General features: G+C 44.3%; 1 protein-coding gene across 1 annotated transcript in view; it reads right to left on the bottom strand.

Annotated features, from left to right (window-relative positions):
- Positions 1-10,971: 10,971 nt before the first annotated feature.
- XYLB (xylulokinase) overlaps positions 10,972-20,496 on the bottom strand; it is a 58,746-nt gene continuing 49,221 nt past the window's right edge. The window contains exons 18-19 of the mRNA XM_047100253.1: positions 18,116-18,210; positions 10,972-14,079 (exon numbers count right to left, since the gene is read on the bottom strand). Of these exons, the coding sequence (XP_046956209.1) occupies positions 13,951-14,079; positions 18,116-18,210 (224 nt within the window). The 3' untranslated portion in view covers positions 10,972-13,950. The remainder of the gene's footprint in view (positions 14,080-18,115; positions 18,211-20,496) is intronic.

Here is a 20,496-nt window from a genome sequence, read left to right as displayed (position 1 = left end):
AAATGTCTACGAGAGAACTTATGGCTGGGAGTTCTGCCATTCAGGAATTCTGTGTTTAGGACCACTATCCCCCTGCTCTCCCCCGGTCCACCCCTTCTCAATGATCATAGTCAGAAACCAAGGAATTGGGAAGAAACAATTGAGCGTGGCATCCTTCAGTATCAGGCTAATAATGTAGGATGGAAAATTATAGCATTATAATATGACATGGTATCCGGATAGTTCGAAGGCATTTTATTGTGAGGGTTACATGCATTCATTTGTCAAGGTAAACCCTTAAAATAACCACCATTTTTGTAATTTTATTTGAAGAACTCTTCACTTCAAAGAAAAGTCAAGTGGCCCCTGCCTCTTTCAACTTCTGAGAGTCATTGGTTAGAGAGATGCTATAGTGGGTAATTATGAGAGATATAGGGTAATATATATTAGAACATATAAGTGGGTAATTTAGTTACAGCAGTACCACATTAAAAGATTTCAGAGGGTACTATTCACTCTATATAATGGGGGTGAACCCCACTCTATATAATGGGGGTGAACCAAACCTTAGTAAGCTATCTATTTCCAATCTATTCTATGTGCCATCAACATTAAAAGTTACTTCGACAACTCTCCAACTGTTTTTATTTCTTTTCCCCCTTCTCTTCATACTTCTCCCCATTCTCTCTTTCTTAACTTATGGTGGCCATCTTGAAGGCAACTAAATTAATTGGGTTGGGTAGCAAGGTCTCTCAAAATAGATTCGATTATGCAGCGGTAACGGAAAATGTCCAAATCTCGATGGCTTAAAACAACCAAATTTATTTTTCGCTCGTGCTACCTGTCCATGGTGAGTCACCAAGCAAGTTCTGCTCATTGTAATAACTCAGGGACACGAGCTAATGTAGGCTACATTTTGACACATGCTTCTATTATTGCAGAGACAGAAGGCAAGAGCATGGTAAATTATATTCAGGCTCTTAAAACTTCTACCAGATTCCAGGAAAGAGGTGGCTAGGCTGGTGGTTGTATAGTTTTCGAATCTTCCAAAATCCTCACAGAGCAACGACATGGAAACAAAAACAGAATATCCATATACATTTGCAACAAAACTAGGTGACAAGGTTTCCTCCAAAACACCAAAAATACAAGCAAACGGAGGCAACCTACAAACTACCAACAGCAATGAAAGCTTCATGGACCAGCATGTGTGCAAGGGGGACCTGAGGAAAACAGCAGGGTGGATGAGATCCCCAAGAACAATAGAATCCGAAACAGCTAGGAGATATTCCTCGGAAAGCGTGGTTCAGTAACTTAAGAACAGTAGGTGAAACTGGGGTGGGTTTCCCCAATCTGACAGCAAGTGAATGCAAGGAGATTGTGGTAAAAATAGAAACAGCTGGAAGAATTTGTCTCTGTGAACTCTTAAGACTGATTAGCCAGGGCTCTGTTTTATCTATCTATCTATCTATCTATCTATCTATTGAGAGAGAGAGAGAAAGGGAGTGTGTGCACTTGCAAGTGGGAGAGGGGCAGGTGGAGAGGGGGAGATGGAGAGAGAGAATCCCAAGCAAATTCCATGCCCAGCACAGAGCCCTATGTGGGGCTCGATCCCATGACTCCGAGATCATGACCTGAGCCAAAATCAACAGCTGGATACTTAACTGAGCCCCTCAGGCATCCCCAGTGCTCCGATTTAGGTCAGATTCCTACATTGAGAAACTGCTGGAAGTGGAATCAAAATTGAGCTGGGTAACAATTTTCCTCAGGCTATCGCAGAGCAACTGGAATGGCATTTGTCATATGTTATATCTACCATAACCAGAAAAGTGGACAAGATATAGGAGGCAATTATTTTTGGACATTATACAAGCTGTAAGCCCTGAGAAAAGAAAAAACAATGAAGGGAGCCTTATGATTGCCCCTACTTTCTGCCTGGAGACAAATTCCAGTCCGCAGTGCAGGAAGTGTATCCCAAGCAGAGCCTGGCACCCTTGCAGAGTTGACAACAGAGTGAGACTAAAAATCAAGAAGACTATAGCAAACTTAATGGGGCGCCTGGGGGGCTCAGTCGGTTAAGCATCCGACTTTGGCTCCGGTCATGATCTCATGGCTCATGAGTTCGAGCCCTGCATTGGGCTCTGTGCTGACAGCTCAAAGCCTGGAGCCTGCTTCGGATTCTCTCTCTCTCTCTCTCTCTCTCTCTCTGCCCTTCTCTGCTCATGCTCTGTCTCTCTCTCTCTCTCTCCCTCTCAAAAAGAAATAAACATTAAAAAAAAAAAGTTTTGCCTAAAAAAAAAAAAAGGCTATAACAAATTTAAGAGCAAACTTTACTCTGGTAGAGTACCAGAGAGAGGGGAACTACATAAAGAAAGCTGGACATCTGCAAAGGAGTCTCCTTGGGTCTTTTCCTGAATTCTGAGTTGCACATACACATAATGAAACTCCATGGGGTGAGAGAAAAAAAACAACAGAAGAGCTATAAGCTATGAGCTCCAAGAACTCACACAGGAAAGGGAAGTTTTTAGCTCTTACCATCCAGAGTGGAAAGTCCTCATTAAATACCCAGCACACTCAGAGTGAAGATACAAAGGGTCACTCCGCCGTAGCGGAAGTAAACTAGCCAAGAATAAAGGCTACCGTAAGCCCACCATGCCAAGCCTTGAAATGATGAAGCTGATACATAAGTGACTTAAGTACTTACCAGACAAAAGTTCAACACTTTTTTATTTTTTTATTTTTTTATTTTTTTAAGTTTTTTTTATTTTATTTTTTTTTTTAATTTTTTTTCAACGTTTATTTATTTTTGGGACAGAGAGAGACAGAGCATGAACGGGGGAGGGGCAGAGAGAGAGGGAGACACAGAATCGGAAACAGGCTCCAGGCTCTGAGCCATCAGCCCAGAGCCTGACGCGGGGCTCGAACTCCCGGACCGCGAGATCGTGACCTGGCTGAAGTCGGACGCTTAACCGACTGCGCCACCCAGGCGCCCCTTCAACACTTTTTTAAAGGAATTCAACAAATTCTGACTCTCTACAATAAAAAATGTACAATGCCCAACATTTAAAAAACTTTACCAGACATGTGAAAAGGCAAGAAAATGTGACCCACAAGAAGGAGAAAGAATGGTCAATGGAAACAGAAAAGAGATGATGAAATGACAAGTCAAGGATTTTTTTTCAATTGTTATTTTTAATTTTTTTTTAGTATTTAGTTTTGACAGAGACAGAGCACGAGCTGGGGAAAGATGGGGGGAGGGGACAGGGACACAGAATCCAAAGCAGGCTCCAGGCTCTTAGCTGTCAGCACAGAGCCTGTCTCGGGGCTCGACCTCAGGAACCGTGAGATCATGACCTGAGCCAAAGTCAGACTTTTGACTGAGCCACCCAGGGACACTATTTTTATTTTTTTTAATGTATATTTTTGAGAGAGAGAGAGAGAGAGAGCAAGCTCACAAGTGGGGGAGGGGCAGAGAGAGAGAGAGAGAGAGAGGGACAGAGAATCTGAAGTGTGCTCTGTGCTGACAGCAGACAGCCCGATGTGGGGCTTGAACCCACCAACCACAAGATCGTGACCTGAGCCCCAACTTTCTTTTTTTAAATCAGGAATGAGTGTTAAGTTTTGTCAGAGGACTTTTCAGCAACCATAATCAAATTGCTTTTTAGATCTATTAAAATGGGGAATTGTATTCACTGATTTTCTAATACTCAGCCATTAAGCTGCACTTGAGTCATGATCGATCATCTTCAATGCCCTGTTGCTTTCTGTTTGCTGATATTTTCTTTTGGGGATTTTCTTATTGATATTAATCCAATGATATTTGACAAATGTATCATTTATAAATATGATCTTTTTAAAATGTTTAATGTTTTTTTTTTTGAGAGGGGTGGGAGTGGGGGAGGGGCAGAGAGAGAGAGAGGGGGACACAGAATCCGAAGCAGGCTCCAGGCTCTGAGCTGTGAGCACAGAGCCCCAAGCAGGGCTTGAACCCATGAACCTGAGCCAAAGTCGGACACTTAACTGACTGAGCCACCCAGACGTCCCTATACCTATGATTTACACTAAATCATTACAAATTGGCAAAATTGGCAATAACTTCATTGCTATGAATAAGAGATTGATATGTAGTTTCTTATTTTGTTTTATCTTTATGAGGTTGGGTATTGTAGCTGTTAACTACTGTTGAAATCACGCTGCCTAACAAGCAACCAGAAAGCCTGAGGCTTACAGCACTAAAAGGTTTATTGCTCATGTGACTGAGGTGCTTCCGACATCGGCTGGGCTAACTTACACATCTGCAGTTCAACCAGTTGTTGGCTGGGAGCACGTGGAAGAACCAGGCTCTGGTCCCACGTGCTCGTCACCTTCTTATCGCAGTAACGCTGCTCTTACAAGAAAGAGAAGGCTCACTCAGGCAAGTCATTTCGAGCCTCAGCTTGCATCCCATTTACTGATGAGGCCAAGGCCAAGTTACACAACCAATCCTACTCAGAAGGGGAGAGCGTGGCAAAGCCGTGCAACAAAGTACGCGGACACGCATGAGGCACGTGGGGCCATTTCGGCAGCTGTCTCAGTTTTCCCTCCTGGCCGCAGTTAAACACATCATTTCCACATGCAAAGTACGCGCATTCCCATCCCAAAGCCCTCGAAAATCTCCGTCGGGTTTAGGATTTCACCATCTAAGTAAGGTCTGCTTGCGCCTACGCTTGAGCCAAGGACGTATGAACCAGATATAGGAGAGGCTAAGCTTCTCACATAGCCAACATAAGTGGGCGAAAACAGAGACAAGATAAGAGCAAAAGAGCTATCATTTGGGAAGTGTCAGGATGGAAGCAGATAGCAGTCACTGACCCATAGCAATTGCCGAATCCCCGCTGGGAGTGGATGAGCAGGTCCCTCTGCTCTATAGATGGGGGATGCTTTGAATTTCTATTGCTGCCTAACAGTAAATAACTACTGTTATCACGACAAACTAAAACAAATGCCCATTTATTATGAGTTTCTGTGGGTTCAGAAACTGGGCACGGTTTACCTGAGTCCTCTGGTCCTCTGCGTCAGAACCTCTCACAAGATGTTGGCCAGAGTTGGGGGTCTCATTTGAGGCTTGCCTAGGGAAGTCGTGTGGTTGTTAGCAGGACCCAGCTCCTTGTTAATTGCTGGACTGAGGGCCTCAACTATTGAATGGTTATTGGCCAGAAACTGCCCTCACTTCCTTGCCATGTGGGGCTCTCCATAGGACAGCTTACTTCATCCAAGTCAGCAAGGGAGAGTCATTAGAGTCCGCTAGAAAGATAGAAATTAGAATCGTATGTTAACATAATCACAGAAGTGACATACCATCACTTTAGCCAGATTCTATTAGAAGCACCTTACAATAGCTTCTCGGCCTTTTGGCTAAGATCAAGTGTAGAAGCACCTTACAGGTTCTGCTCACACCCAGGAGGAGGGAGTTACACAAGGGTGTGACTACTAGGAGGCAGGGATCATTGCAGGCCATATTGGAGTTTATCTGCCACACTGGCAGTGACATCCCTGTCCATTGTTTTCCATAGCTCTTGGCTTCACCGTCTACATCTTTCACTTGGCATTGCCCTCCTTGAGCACTTCTGAAGAGAGCACTGGAAAACACGCCTCTGAACAACATCCTCAGCCTGTGTCCTGGCCAAAGAAAGCTGGGGGCCCAGAGTCTTTTTTACGTTTAGTCCCTTTTAATCTAGGCTGATGCCATTTTTTATTAGTATAGCTCCCTAAAAAGTTCTTTGGATCTTCTGTGCCTGATTTAAATCCACTCTCTACACCAAAAGCCAGACCCCATCATTTTTGAAATCTTGCTTGCTCTCTGGGTTTAATCACTGATACTTTAAGGTATCAATCAAGCTGCTGAGGGACAGGAATCTCATGTTTCCTCAAAGTCGTCTTAATCAACTGGAAAAGTCTATTAGATAATGCCTTGATTCTTTCTCAATGCCTTGATAATGCCTTGATTCTTTCAGAGGTCTTGGCAAGGGGTCTTTCAGTCCTTGACTTTGTTTTTACTTAAAGCTATATCTTAAGTCAGATCTTTTAATGGCTTAAAGGGATGAAGATGAGAGTTATTATTCTAGCACCTTTACATTCCCTCTAAATTCTATTTTAAACCTGGCTAATTCTCTTCCGAGTGATAGTTGACATTTTCAACATCCTGCCTAGGAATGTCTTTTCTCAAGCCCAAATGTTCAGTAGATACATCTTCCACCTTCCAAGTTACTACAAGGTGCTAGGTTTCCTTGCATCTTTCAGCCTCCCAAAATAATTTTCTCATCATTTTTCCAAGTTCCACCCACAGCCCAGCTCCAATGTCACATATATTAGTTTTTTGATTTGGCACCAATTTCTGTATCAGTTGTCCATTTAAAAAAAAAATTAAATGTGTATTTATTTTTCAGAGATAGAGTGTGAACAGGCAAGGAGCAGAGAGAAAGAGGGAGACATAGAATCTGAAGCAAGCTCCAGGCTCCGAGCTGTCAGCACAAAGCCCGATGCGGGGCTCGAACTCATGAACCACGAGATCATGACATGAGCCGAAGTCGGAAGCTCAACCGACTGAGCCACCCAGGCGCCCCTGTTATCAGTTGTCTGTTACTGTGAATAAATCGTTTTAAATATCAATGCCTTAAGATAATAAGTATGTGTTTAGCTCACAAATCCATAGGCTGGTGATTTAGGTTGGACTTGGCTGGGCAGCATTTCTGGTCTCACGTGGACCCACTCACCTGTCTGGGACAGTCAGATACCTTGACTGATCCAGGATGGCTTTGGTCAGGCTAGGTCAGACACAAAATTTTCATAACAAAGGCAGAGAGCAAAATGAGAGAAATCCTCAATTGCATAAGGTATTTTCAAAGCCACGCTTGCATCTTGTTTGTGAAAACCCCATTGGCCAAACTTGCATGGCCGAGCCCAGAGTCAGGGAGGGAGGGCACAACAAAACTCCATTGCGAAGTGTGTGGATGTAGGGATAAATGAAGAATTGGGGTTTATTTTGCAATCCAGTATAGGGATCAATGTTGGATTTGCTTCACACAAATAATCTGGAAGTGTTTCTTCTTTTCCAGTGCCCTGGAATACATTATGTAGCAAAGGGATTAACTATGAACGTTTGGCAGAATTATCCTGTGAAACCACCTGACCTAGAGTCCTTTTCATAGTATACCTCTTCGACAATCTTTTCCATTTCCTTTATGAAAATTAGTCTGCTTAAACTTACCTCTACTGGAGTCATTTTACACATTATGTTTTCCTAGGCCATTACCATTTCATCTAGGTTTCTAAACTTCTTTGTAGGATTGTACAAAATAGTCCTTAAAATTAAAAGTTATTTTGTTTTATTTTTTCACCATTTTACTTTTTTATATTTTTACTTCCTTGCCCTTTTACTTAATTAAGTTTGCTAGTGACTATTTTTTTTCCAACTAATCAAAGTACTCCTAATTTTATTTTCCTGTTTTCCAACGTGTGATTTTATCATTACTTCTAACACCCCCCTCTTTTGTTCACTGTTCTTTTTTTTGTTTTTGAGTTGTATTTTTTTCCATTTTATTTTTTAAATTTACATCCAAGTTAGTTAGCATATAGTGCAACAATGATTTCAGGAGTAGATTCCTTAATGCCCCTTACCCATTTAGCCCATCCCTTCTCCCACAACCCCTCCAGTAACCCTGTTTTTTCTCCATATTGAATAGTCTCTTATGTTTTGTCCCCCTCCCTGTTTTTATATTATTTTTGCTCCCTTCCCTTATGTTCATCTGTTTTGTATCTTAAAGTCCTCATTTGAGTGAAGTCATATTTGTCTTTCTCTAATTTCGCTTAGCGAAATTCCATCTGCATAGTTGCAAATGGTAAGATTTCATTCTTTTTGATTGTGGAGTAATACTCCATTGTATATATACACCACATCTTCTTTATCCATTCATCCATCGATGGGACATTTGGGCTCTTTCCATACTTCGGCTATTGTTGATCGTGCTGCTATAAACATTGGGTGCATGTGCCTTCGAAACAGCATACCTGTATCCCTTGGATGAACACCTAGTAGTGCAATTGCTAGGTCGTAGGGTAGTTCGATTTTTAATTTTTTGAGGAACCTCCATTTTGTTTTCCAGAGTGGCTGCACCAGTTTGCATTCCCACCAGCAGTGCAAAAGAGATCCTCTTTCTCCGCATCCTTGCCAACATGTTGTTGCCTGATTGAGTTGTATTTTTAATTCATTTACGTTTTAGTCTCTCATCATTGTTATAGTACTTAAAAATTTTTGAGTATAGTTGACACATTGTGTTGCAGTATTAAGTTACATTTCACCTATCACTGCTTTAAATATATCTCACAGATTTCATTATTATTTTTTAGAAGCCCTAAATTTTTGGTTTATGTGTCCCCTTTGCTCCAAGAACTATTCATAGAAGTCTTTCTCCAGGTGGGACTAAGGAATATATTTTATTGAGGTGCCTGGGTAGCTCAGTCGGTTGAGCATCCGACTTAGCTCAGGTCATGATCTCATGGTCCATGGGTTCGAGCCCCGCATGGGGCTCTGTGCTTGGAACTTGGAGCCTGCTTCGGGTTCTGTCTCCCTCTTTCTCTGCCCCTCCCCAGCTCATGCTCTGTCTCTCTCAAAAATAAGCATTAAAAATACATATATTTTATTCTCATTTTATTGCATTGTGATTAAAGAAGATTGTATTCTCCCTATTTTGCGGCAATTATAGATGTCTTTGTGATATAATAAATTACCAGTTTTTGTGAGAATAATATATTTTCTATTATTTATTATTATTCCTTATTAGGTGCAAAGTTCAATATATATTCAGAAGATATGTAGATTGTTGGAATCTATAGGTGAAATCAAAGAAAATCATTTAACGTTGACAAAAGAAATAGCTGAGGCTGTAACATTCATAACATACCTTCATTGTGAACTGTGGCCTTTAGCATTATAGTGCCCTTCTTTGTCTAATTTTTTCCTGGTTTCTACCTTTGCCAAATAGCAATATTGCAATCTTGCTTTTTATGATTTGTATCTGCCTGGTATATTTTTGCCCAGCTCTCTAATGTTTAGCCTTTGTGGATCAATTGTTTTAAGTGTGTCTCTTGTAAATAAGATAATATGATGTTGGTTTGTGAGCTAATCTGAAACTTTTTGAAAAAAGTGAGGCCTCAAGTTTAAATAAACTTTTGAGCAAGAGAAAGCATGAGCAAGGGAGAGGGGCAGAGAGAGAGGAAGAGAGAATCCCAAGCAGGCTCCACACTGTCAGCACAGAGCCCTACTTGGGGCCTGAACCCACAAACCATGAGATCATGACCTGAGCCAAACTCGAGTTGGATGCTTAACTGACTCAGCCACCCAGGTGCCCCCCAACCTGAACTTTTCTCAAGGTTTTTATTTAAATGTGTTAACATACAGTGTAATATTAATTTCAGATGTACAATATAGTGTTCAACACTTCCATACATCACCCAGTGCTCATCACAACTGCACTCCTTAATCCCCATCACCTACTTCACCCATCTCCCCATCCAACTCCCCTCTGGTAACCTCATTTATTCTCTATAGTATTTCTTGGTTTACCTCTTTTTTTTCCCTTTGCCCATTTTTGAACTTTTAATAGATGAGTTGAGTCCTTTACTAATTTGACTCTATGCTTGTTATACTACTGTGTGTATATACTATATTCACCGTATGTTTTTCACTATGTGATTTATTGTTTTTACTATTGTTTCTTCAGACATTGAGGGAGATTTCTATTTTTATTCTGGTGATTATCTTCATAATACACTATTACCTTTATATAATTTTTAGTCTTTTTCTTACTTAAGCCCCAACTATCTGCTTTGTCAACTTTAAATGATACTTTGCCTTGTACATTGCCTTTGCAACACAGACGCCTTTGTATTGTCTTTTCTCCCTTCTTTTTCATTTATTTCATTTTTTTTTACGTTTATTTATTTTTGAGACAGAGACAGAGCATGAACAGGGGGAGGGGCAGAGAGAGAGGGAGACACAGAATCTGAAACAGGCTCCAGGATCTGAGGTGTCAGCACAGAGCCCGACGCGGGGCTCAAACTCACGGACCGTGAGATCATGACCTGAGCCGAAGTCGGACACTTAACCGACCAAGCCACCCAGGCACCCCTATTTCATTGTTATTTCTACCTTGTCAAAGCATATACCACTTGATACTATTCTTCTACTCTTATCTCCACTTTTATTTTGGTCTTAGATCTGAAACTAAAGACACTCAAGGCTCACCATCAGTCATTTTGCTGAAGTCCCCCAATCATCTCGTAGTTGGTTGAAGCATGTCTTTTAGTAAGGTCCTTCAGGGTTACAAGTACACTATTTCTTGAGCTCTCACATGATTCTAACTTCGATATATCCTTGATACTTAAAGGACAGCTTAGCTTGATACAAAACACTTATTCTTAGTTCAGTTTTTTTCTTTAAACTTCTTGAAAATGTTGCTCCCCTGTACTTTCTTTTTTTGAGAAATCTGATGCCAACCTGACCTTTCCTTTGTAAGAAACTAGCTTTTGGACTAGATGGGTTTTTTCCTCACCTTCAAAGTGTAATAGTTTGCTAGGACTATGTCTCAGTTGATCATTCTGGGTCAATTTTCCATGTAACAAAAAGGGGCCCTTTCAAGATAAAGATTCACATCTTTTGCTTTTCAGAAACTTCCAGGGGCAGTTTAAGTATTAGCCAATTCCACTATCTTGAGAAACTTAACAGAAGACCATGGGGAAAGGAAGGGGAAAAAATAGTTACAGAGAGGGAGGGAGGCAAACCATAAGAGACTCCTAAATATAGAGAACAAACTGAGGGTTGATGGGGGGGTGGGTGGGGGAGAGGGGAAAGTGGGCGATCACATTGAGGAGGGCACTCACTGGGATGAGCACTGGGTGTTGTATGGAAGTGATGAACCATGGGAATCTACCCCAAAACCAAGAGCACCTTGTACACACTGTATGTTAGCCAATTTGACAATAAATATACTAAAAAATAATCAAAAAATTTAAAAAAAAATAACCAATTCCACTGTCTTCTCTTTTGGTAGCTTCCAGAAGCTCCCATTTTACCTGTTACTTTACTGATCCTTTTCCTTCTGGACTTTGTCAGCTCTTCCTCTCTATCGTTTGCTGTCTTAGCTTTCATCATTCCCATCTTCTATATGCTCTACTATACTTGAAGACATCTCGATTTTTATTTGAATATGTTGTAATTTAGTCTTCATTCCTATGACGCTTTTAATTTTTTGTTCAAATCCTTTCCCAAGCTTGATCAGTTCTCTTCACACACATGCCTGTTGAACCTTCATTTTTATTCTGAGTTTTACATGCTCTGACCTGTGATATTCTTTCACATCTGCACTTGCACTGAAACTTATTTTAAAGCTCACACCGGAGGGTTGTTACCATTTACCCTACTCGTCCTTTACTCTCTTTCTTTCTCTTTATTTTGGAGTATTTCATCGGCTTGAAAACTCGATTCTCACTTTGTTTTCTTCCTACATATGTCTATGTGGTAAGTTCCCTTTTCTATTTATGTTGACATGCTTGCAAGGACAGACAACTCTATGGGGGCAGAGGTAAAATGGGAAATGGATTGACGGCCTTTCTCTGTTTCTTGGTCTAAGAGAGCCTTTCTCTCTTGGTCAATGTTGTAAAATTTCTTTAATAAGTCAAGTCTAGGTAGCAGGGGTGGGGAAGTTGCCCATTTTCCTCTGAATCGACTTGCTGTTGACAGGCTGTCAACCCTCAGCTTTCTGCTTTCTTCTTCCTCTCATCCACCAAGCCTGCTAAGGACACCACTTCCTTTCGAGATGACTTCATCTCTCTCAGAAATGCTGCTGGCCCCATTCATTTTGCAAAGCTCTTCCTTTTGACTCCCCCCCATCCACTGCTCTAACCCACCGGGTCTCAGACCTGCTCTGCAGCATTTTTCCACTCTGGGTGAGACCACAAGGAGCCTGGTTTCACTGAAGTCCCAATTTAGGTGAGGGCCTGCAGCAGAGGTAATCTCTGGGGGATTCGGTAGAAGCAGATCACAGAGGATTTTCTATGTAGGCTTTTGTCATAATTTGAGCAAGGTATAAAGGGGTCCAAGGTAAAACAGGGGGGATGGAGAGAAAGGAACTGCTTTAGGAGTTACCAGAGGAATAACCAAACTCACCTGGTGACTCATCTGATGTGGGAAAGAGAGAGGATATCTGCATTTGGGGGTTGGGTTCCTGAATGCATGGATGCATGGTGATTCCAGTTCACTGAAACAGCAACATGACAGGAGGAGGTTGGGGGAAGGGCAAGGGAAGACAAGTGGAGTCTGAAGTACCCCTGTGAGAATGCTGGTAGACTCCAAGGAGAGTTCTGGATGGAAACATAGATCTGGATGTTCCTGGTATGGAAACGGTGGTTGAAACCCAAGAATAGATGAAATCATCTAACCACAGGACAGAATGGGTGAGAAAGAAGGATGAGGACAGAGATTTGGGGCCCGGCAGGAATTAAGGGGTAAACAGAGCAGAAGTATCAGTAAGGAAAGAAGGAATGAAACGTCAGGAAAACAGAAGAGCTGGAGAGAATGGCTAACAACAGAAGGCAAGGACAGAAATAAGTACCCCAATGGATTAAGACACATAAAATACGCTAAATGCATCAGATTGACACCGAAAAAAATACCTAGCTGCTGTTAGAGGATGCCTGGGGACTAACCCATTATTTTGAACACTAGCGAACACCGGGAAGAATCTATTTATTCGGCCTCTCCTATATAAACACCACCACTGGGCACCTGGATGGGGAATGTCTCACATAGAAGAATGCCAGGTCATAAATGAAGAGGACTACCAAAACTAGTGAGCTGATCCCTAGTGAGCTGATGGGGCTGGGGATGAACATCACAACAGTGAGAGAAAACCAGGCATTACGTGCCTCCTGATGGAAGAACACCGTCTTGGTTGTCTGACACAAAAAGGAAAATTGCATCGTGTCTGATCGAGTCTCTTAAGTCAGTGGTTATGAACGAGGGGCAATTTGGCCTCCCCATCCCCACCGGGAGGTATCTGGCCACGTCTGGAGACATTTTGGATTGTCACGGCTCGGGGAGAGGGTGACACTGGCATCTGGCGGGTAGACGCCAGGGATACGCTGCCCCCCACAACCAAAACTTATCCAGTCCCAAATGTCAATAGTACTGAGGGTGAGGAACTCTCTATTGGATCCAACCACCAATCTTCACGAAATATAGAAGACAGAGAACGTGTCAAACGACACTACAGAAATAGAACCAAAAAATCTAGAATTTGAGAAATTCTCCCTGAAGGAAGGGACGGAGGGAGGGAGGTGCTACCCTGTACTACCTGGGAGAGGGGCCCTCCAAGTGGTCTGGTGTGCCAGGGAGTCAGGCAACCGGTGGGGAGAGCCGATGGGAGGGGACAGGAAGCACGGTCATCAGGTGTGTCAAACTCTTTGGGTGGGAGGTAGTGAGTTTCAGCAGGTGGGCATGGGGAGGAAGAAGAGATCACGTAGGATGAGGGGCAGATGCTGGAAGGACAGAAGGGAGAAACCTTGAAGGAGGAGTGAGCATGGGGAAGACAAGAAAGGAAGAAACTAGGAGGCCATTCAGACACTGAAAGAAGGGAGTCAGGGTTGGGAGGGTGGTGAAATGGGATAGCGGGGTCACGGTATGGGGCGGGGGGTGGCTGTGGGTTGCAGTTTGGGGAGGAGTGGCCAAAGAGTCCGAGTTGGAGAAGGGGGTGCTGGGGTCAAGGGATGAGGGATGGCTTTGTTTCCCCCGTTCTGCTGATTTAAGTCCCTGTACATAAAAGTCCCCTGGGTTTAGGTGGTCCGGGGCAGGACTGGAACAGTGCAAGGTGGGCAGGCACAGTCACTTAGAACAAGGAGGAGGATCCCTGCTGTCCAGGAGCACGTCTCGAGGCGGGATCAGTGAGTCTGAGCAGGCAGGGTTAACAGGGGTGCCTGGGCCTGAGGAATTCTCTCAGGAGGCCCCTGGGTCTGCGACAGGATTCTCTGCTCAAGCTTGGCGTATCGAGGAAGGAGGGCCTCGTAGACCTGGAAGGGGCAGAAAGAGCTGGTTAGACTGGGGAGGGGGAGGTGCCTCTTACATCTCTCTGCAACTTACAGTTTTAAAACTTAATACCCCATTTACTTGTAATTGAGGCTTTTGTGCAGGGCAAAAGAAAGGAAGCATCAATTCGCAAAGGAGGAAAAAGCTAGTAGTACTCAAACCTACAGCCTAAGGTTTTTTAAAAAGGCAAATTAGGACGAACAAAGAATTTCCGTTACCAGGTTTACAACATTTTTTAAAATTCTAGGTCCCTGGTAATGCTGTCTCGCGGTCTCTTCCCAGAGCTGGTGAAGTCGGTCGTGCAGCCCTTCCGGAAACCAACTTGACCGCACGCTGGTATCAAAGGGCATAAAAATGCCCACAGCCTTTGACCCAGTTACTCTACTTCTGCAAAGTTCTCCTAAGGAAATCCTACGTGTGGGGGGCCAGGCCTACTGAGGGTCTTCTTAGACACCACTAAACAGCCAGTCCCCTAAGAATACCACAGGCCACACCCTGGCCCTCAAAAGGATACACTGGAGAAACGTACCTGTCAGCACAGTGGCTGCAGGTGGATCTCTTCAACGAAAGACCATGCAGCGGTCCTTACAGCAGTCTGCACAAGTGTCCAGGAAGGGGTCTCCCTGCCGTCTCTCCTCCCTGACCCCCATGTTACAGCTCAGGCGCAAGGAGATGGAATCCACACCATACAGGTGCACGAACCACCCTGGCTCTGGAACCTCCTACCACAGGAGTCTCTCTTTTAACAACTCCATAGGCAAGAGACATGCCCCTGAGATGCCACTGTACTGAGGGAAGCCCTACGAATGTGTATATGGTTTTCCCACTCCAGGTGGAGTGCCTTAATTGAAGGTCACTTTTAACATAAGCAATGTGTGGCCTAGTAATGCTGTTGACATTCCATTTTTATTGTCTCAAAGGAAACAGAGGTAGAAAGTCAACCGAAGTTCAAACTTTCATGCAGAATAGAAGGTTTTGTTAACCTTTTACTCGCATAATTTCAATTATAATAATTGAAAACCTAGAAGCAACTGTTCTAAGACATATTAAATGCTCAAGTAGATTACTGGGGGGCACCGGGGTGGCTCAGGAGGTTCAGTGTCCGACTCTTGATTTCAGCTGAGGTCAGGCTCTCACAGTTGGAGCCCCTTGTGGGTTCTGTGCTGATAGCACGGAGCCTACTTGGGACTCCCTATCTCCCTCTCACTCTCTGCCCTTCCCCTCTGTGTGTTTTCTCTCTCAAAATAAATAAACTTAAAAGAAACTACTGGTTCAATCGCCACATAGAATATCATGCAGTCGTTAACAATAATGTGTCTGCTCAGTTTTTTTTTTTTTTTGTTTTTTTTTACATTATTTTTGTGAGAGAGAGAGAGACAGAGACAGAGCACGAGCGGGGGAGGGCAGAGAGAGAGGGAGACAGAATCCAAAGCAGGCTCCAGGCTCCAAGTTGTCAGCACAGAGCCTGACGCGGGGCTTGAACCCACAAACAGCGAGATCACAACCTGAGCCGAAGTCGGACACTTAACGGACTGAGCCACCCAGGTGCCCTGTGTATGCTCAGTTTTAAGAATACAAACACTCATGTTGTGCTGTAGTGTTTTTTTTTTTAAGTGGGCTACAAAATTACATATACAGTATGCTGTGTAATAAACCAAAACCAAAAGCCAACACGGGAAAAAGAACCAGAAACACAAACCCACATTCTTAACCTTCATTCCTTTTTTTTTTTTAAGGTGTTTTCACCCGTGGCTCTTTAAACCTCGCCTGAGAAGGGCAGGTGCATTTCAGGTGAGCACATGTTGTCTTCCAGACAAGCAACACTTACGACCAAGGGACCCAGAGTTGCTTGAGACTCACAAGCACCGCCACTGGCTTATGCCAACCACACCTCTTCACTTGGCTTAATTAGCTCCAAAGTCCGGTATTTTAGTAATTGATTATGCAACCACGGCCCACTCTCGGTGCATCGGGAGCAGCTCTGTGAAGTTGACAGAGAACTCAAGGGGAGCTTCGATCTCCTCTCGGAAGAGGAAGCTGCAATATCCAGTTGAGCTGAGAAAACAGTTACAGTTTTGCGTTTCGACTGGAGCACAACCCAGTAGGTGCCACAGAGCACCTCCCGCTCCCAATGAGTTTACTAACCGGTCCTCAAATAGGTCATGACACCAACAATCACGGACTGTTGCTGCTTGCGACACCAGGTGTTACGAAGGATTCTGAGGTTACGCTTGGGTGTAAGAGTAAAGGGTTCCTTGGGCCCCCGGGTAGCTCAGTCAGTTAAGCATCTGACTTCGGCTCAGGTCATGATCTCAAGGTTCATGAGTTCGAGCTCCACATCGGGCTCTGTGCTGGTGGCTCAGGGCCTGGAGCCTGCCTCGGATTCTGTGTCTCCCTCTCTCTCTGCCCCTCCCCTGCTTGCATACTCTGTCTGACATTGCTGAACCACTAAATCAACCCTGGCAACTACCTTCAGACTTCTTGTTATATAATCAAGCCATTATAGTCAAGGACTCACAATTAGTAGGTTAAAAGTAGGCAACCCAGGGGTGCCTGGGTGGCTCAGTTGGTTGAGCCTCCAGCTGTTGATTTCGGATCAGGTCACGATCCCAGGGTCCTGGGATTGAGCCCCTCATCAGCCTCCACACTCAGCTTAAGATTCTCTCTCTTTCTCTAAAATAATAATAATAATAATAAGTAGGGAGGACAGATATTGTCCCCACTCCACAGACGAAGAAACAGGTTCAGAGATGAGAAGTGCTGTTCAAGGTTACATGGTGAGGGGAATTCAGGATAAGAATCAGAACCCAAAGGCCCTTTATATCAGTTTACGGTCTTTTTATTACACTGAGCTGGCTCTTAAAGGTAAGGGCACACAACGTAAGGACAAAGTAATAGAAGCGTGGGCACATCTGTATGTGTGGGTTCTCTGTCACCTGTAAACTGTGAGCTTCTGCTCCCAGATATGCTGGGAGACAATTGTCCATGGCGTTTCTATATGTCTGGAGACAGCTTTTCTCTTTCTTTTTTTAAATTTTTAAAAAATGTTTATTTATTTTTGACAGGGAGAAAGAGACAGAGCATGAGTGGGAGAGGGGCAGAGAGAGAAGGAGACACAGAATCTGAAGGGGGCTCCAGGCTCCAAGCCGCCAGCACAGAGCCCGACGTGGGGCCCGAGCTCACGGACTGCGAGATCATGACCTGAGCCGAAGTCAGACGCTCAACCGACTGAGCCACCCAGGCGCCCCAAGGAGACAGCTTTTTTTGCAGACTATCTTTTTGGTATTTACACAGCAAACAGCCTTGGAAGACAGAGACAGAGTCACCCTCTAGAGAAGAGGGAAAACTTACTTGCTGACCAGGATAGTACAGATAATGTCTCCCTTGGGGTCAAAGGTTGGGCAGATATGCTTTCAGCTCCTTTGTAACTTGCGAGTTTCCTAACCTTGGGGTCACTCAGTTGTGACACAGACACAGCATGTGCTCTAGGATGCTCCTGGGCCCACCCCACATCATCCCGTGGCACTTCAGGGCCAAGGAAATCTGATGCAAGCAAGAAGCTCACGCTGCCTGCTAGATGAGAAATAACGCCCCATCCGTGCGGCCCTGCTCCTAGGCTGCAGGAACCTTCTGCAAGCAGGAACACAGGTGTCACGGATGGCCTGGCATACCACACAGACTGCCCTTCAGGAATGAAGAACTTATCCTCCCAGCCCTCAGCTGACAGTCCCCACTGGGGTTTGCTTTGGCTACAGAGAGCTGCCTTACCCCGTCCTGGGGTGGCCCGCATGCAGAGATCGATCAACATGAGGTATAAAGGCCCGGCCCCCTCACCCCAACTGGGTTAAACTCCAAAGAGTAATCTCAGCTTCAGAGATTAGTGGTCAAAAGTTATATGTGCATTTTCATCTCCGCCAGAGGACTGGCGCCCCTCAACCTGTGTGGTTCAGGACTGACTGGATTAACTAGGGTCAGTTTTCACGACGCAAAGGCTCCGACCAAATTCTGATGGTGTCTCACCTGAGAAGCTCCTGGGGTTGGGGTAGCAGCTAATCTGGGAGGTGGGGCTAACTTCACAACCTCTGAAAAGGGCACGTCTGTTCCAGCTGCAAGGCCTAGAAGAAAAGCTCATTTCACATCAGTGCATGTTGCAAATGAAGACATTAACTGAAAATAGCATTGTATCTCTGGGGTGATACAGTATTTTAAAACTGGATTATGGTGATGGTAGACAACTCAATCAACTGACTAAAAAATCACTGAGCTGTGCACTTAAAGTTGCGTGACTTTCATGTCATATAAATTGTGCTTCAACAAAACTGTTTTAAAAAAAGGGAGAAGAGATGTGCTTAGGTGGCTCAGTTGGTTAAGCGTCCAACTTCGGGCTCAGGTCAGGATCTCACGGTTTGTGAGTTCGAGTCCCGTGTCGGGCTCTGTGCTGACAGCTCAGAGCCTGGAGCCTGCTTCAGATTCTGTGTCTCCGTCTCTCTCTGCCCCTCCCCTGCTCGTGCTCTGTCTCTGTCTCTCTCAAAACTAAAAATAAAAATAATAGAATAAAGTAAAATAAAATAAAGTAAAATAAAATAAAATAAAATAAAATAAAATAAAATAAAATAAAATAAAATAAAAAGAGATAAGGGAAGGGGTGCCTGGGTGGCTCAGTCGGTTAAGCCTCCAAATTCAGCTCAGGTCATGATTGCGTGCTTTGTGAGTTTGAGCCCTGTGTCAGGCTCTGTGCTGACAACTCAGAGCTTGGAGCCTCCTTTGGATTCTGTGTCTCCCTCTCTCTGTGTCCCTCCCCTGCTTGACTCTGTCTCTCTCTCTCTCTCAAAAATAAATAAACATTTAAAAAAGAGAGAGAGAGAGAAAGGAGAAATTTCACATGCAGACCTCTCCCCAACAGGGCCTGGTTTGTCTTGCTCACTGTGACAGCACGTGTCACCGCAGGGCAGCTAACACCTGGCACCTGACAGAAGAGGAGGGCTTGCCTGCCCCTCCTCTCTCACAAGCCTCCACTCTCATGACTCTCATGACTGACTGCATTGAAGCCATCCCAGGCTTAAGCTGCAGCTAAAAATTTCACCTGTTTGGAGGCTCCCTAACCCTCCACCCCTAAGCGCCATCTGCTGTCCACGGAGCACTTCTTACCATTTCTGGCTACAGATTCAAGGTCCCTCCTTTGCTGAGCCCGAGCTCTGCGAGGCCAGGGACTGGGTCTCCACAAGAGCCCTGGTGCCTAGCACACACCTGTATACCCGAAGCACTCAATAAATGCTCACCAAGTAAATGAGTGCAGGCCTGGAGAAGAGGAAAGGCTGCCATAGGTGGACAAGAAAAGTGAGGACTTTCCAGGCAATTTAAGAAGCAGAATCAGATTGACAGGGAAACTCAGGACCACCATGAGTGAGGGAGGGTCCAGTGAAGACATGTGGCCCAGTTTCCAACCAGATGCTGGGATATCCCAGCTCAGAGCTGCAGGGAAACGGGGAATGGGATGAGTGGTGGGGAGGCTAGCACGGAGACCAATCAAAAGACACTGGTCCCCTCTCCACTCACCCAGAGACTGGCTATGCGTGAGGTTCATTCCGGATGCAGCTGGGGAAAATAGACATGAAGTGGCTGATACACCTCAGGGTGAGGGCTGGTATGCTAGGACTTAGCTCAGGCTCTGGTTTTGGAGGGTAGAGTGGGGCAGTACCCCAGGTGACCTCTGGCAACAAAATAGGCAAAGAAAAGGAAAAATAAGAAACGAAGTAGGCAGCTCCTTTCCTGCTTCATCAGCAGAAGGAGCAGGAAGTAGGCCCCAGGCTTCTCATGGGCAACACTAAATGCCGAAAGATTATGGAACAGTATTTTCCAGATGCCAAGGAGAAGTATTTTTGAAGTTGGGGTCCTTTGCCTAGCCAAGGTAGCATTCTTTTAGAGAGGGAAAAAAAGTCCATGCTGGACATGTAAGGCTTCCAAAATGATCACCTACTGAATTTCTTCTTAAACTTATCTAGGTTGTATATTCCAACAAAACTATCAAAGAAGAGAAGAAGAAGGAAGAAATTACAAGGAATTAAAAGAGAGAGAAAGAGAAGTTCATAGGGAGGTGCAAATAAAAGCCAACATGAAAAGAAGTTTAATTAAAAAAATAACCTGGAAATAAACTGCCCAGTGATCTTGACACAGGACGTGGTATGATGTGGGCTGAGGTGGGCAGGGTGGAGAGGGAAAGGACAAAGGAGTAAGCGGTTAATTATTAAGAGAAGGATCTAGTCCCTGATTAATTCTCGATGTTGACAGAAAAACGTAAGTTTAAATAGGTGTGTTAAAAAGTTCAGAGTAAATGCCCGAAGAATGGAACCGCTAGAGGGAAGAGAGTCCCTGAGGTAAATGGGCAGCTGGAAGAGCAGTCC

The sequence above is a fragment of the Lynx rufus genome, unplaced genomic scaffold (assembly GCF_022079265.1).
Source record: "Lynx rufus isolate CCGP_SWC_20201006 ecotype Redwood Valley unplaced genomic scaffold, mLynRuf1.p SCAF_5, whole genome shotgun sequence".
Lineage (NCBI taxonomy): Eukaryota > Metazoa > Chordata > Mammalia > Carnivora > Felidae > Lynx > Lynx rufus.
Note: the sequence above shows the minus strand (reverse complement) of the source record. Positions and strands in the feature narration are given on the sequence as shown.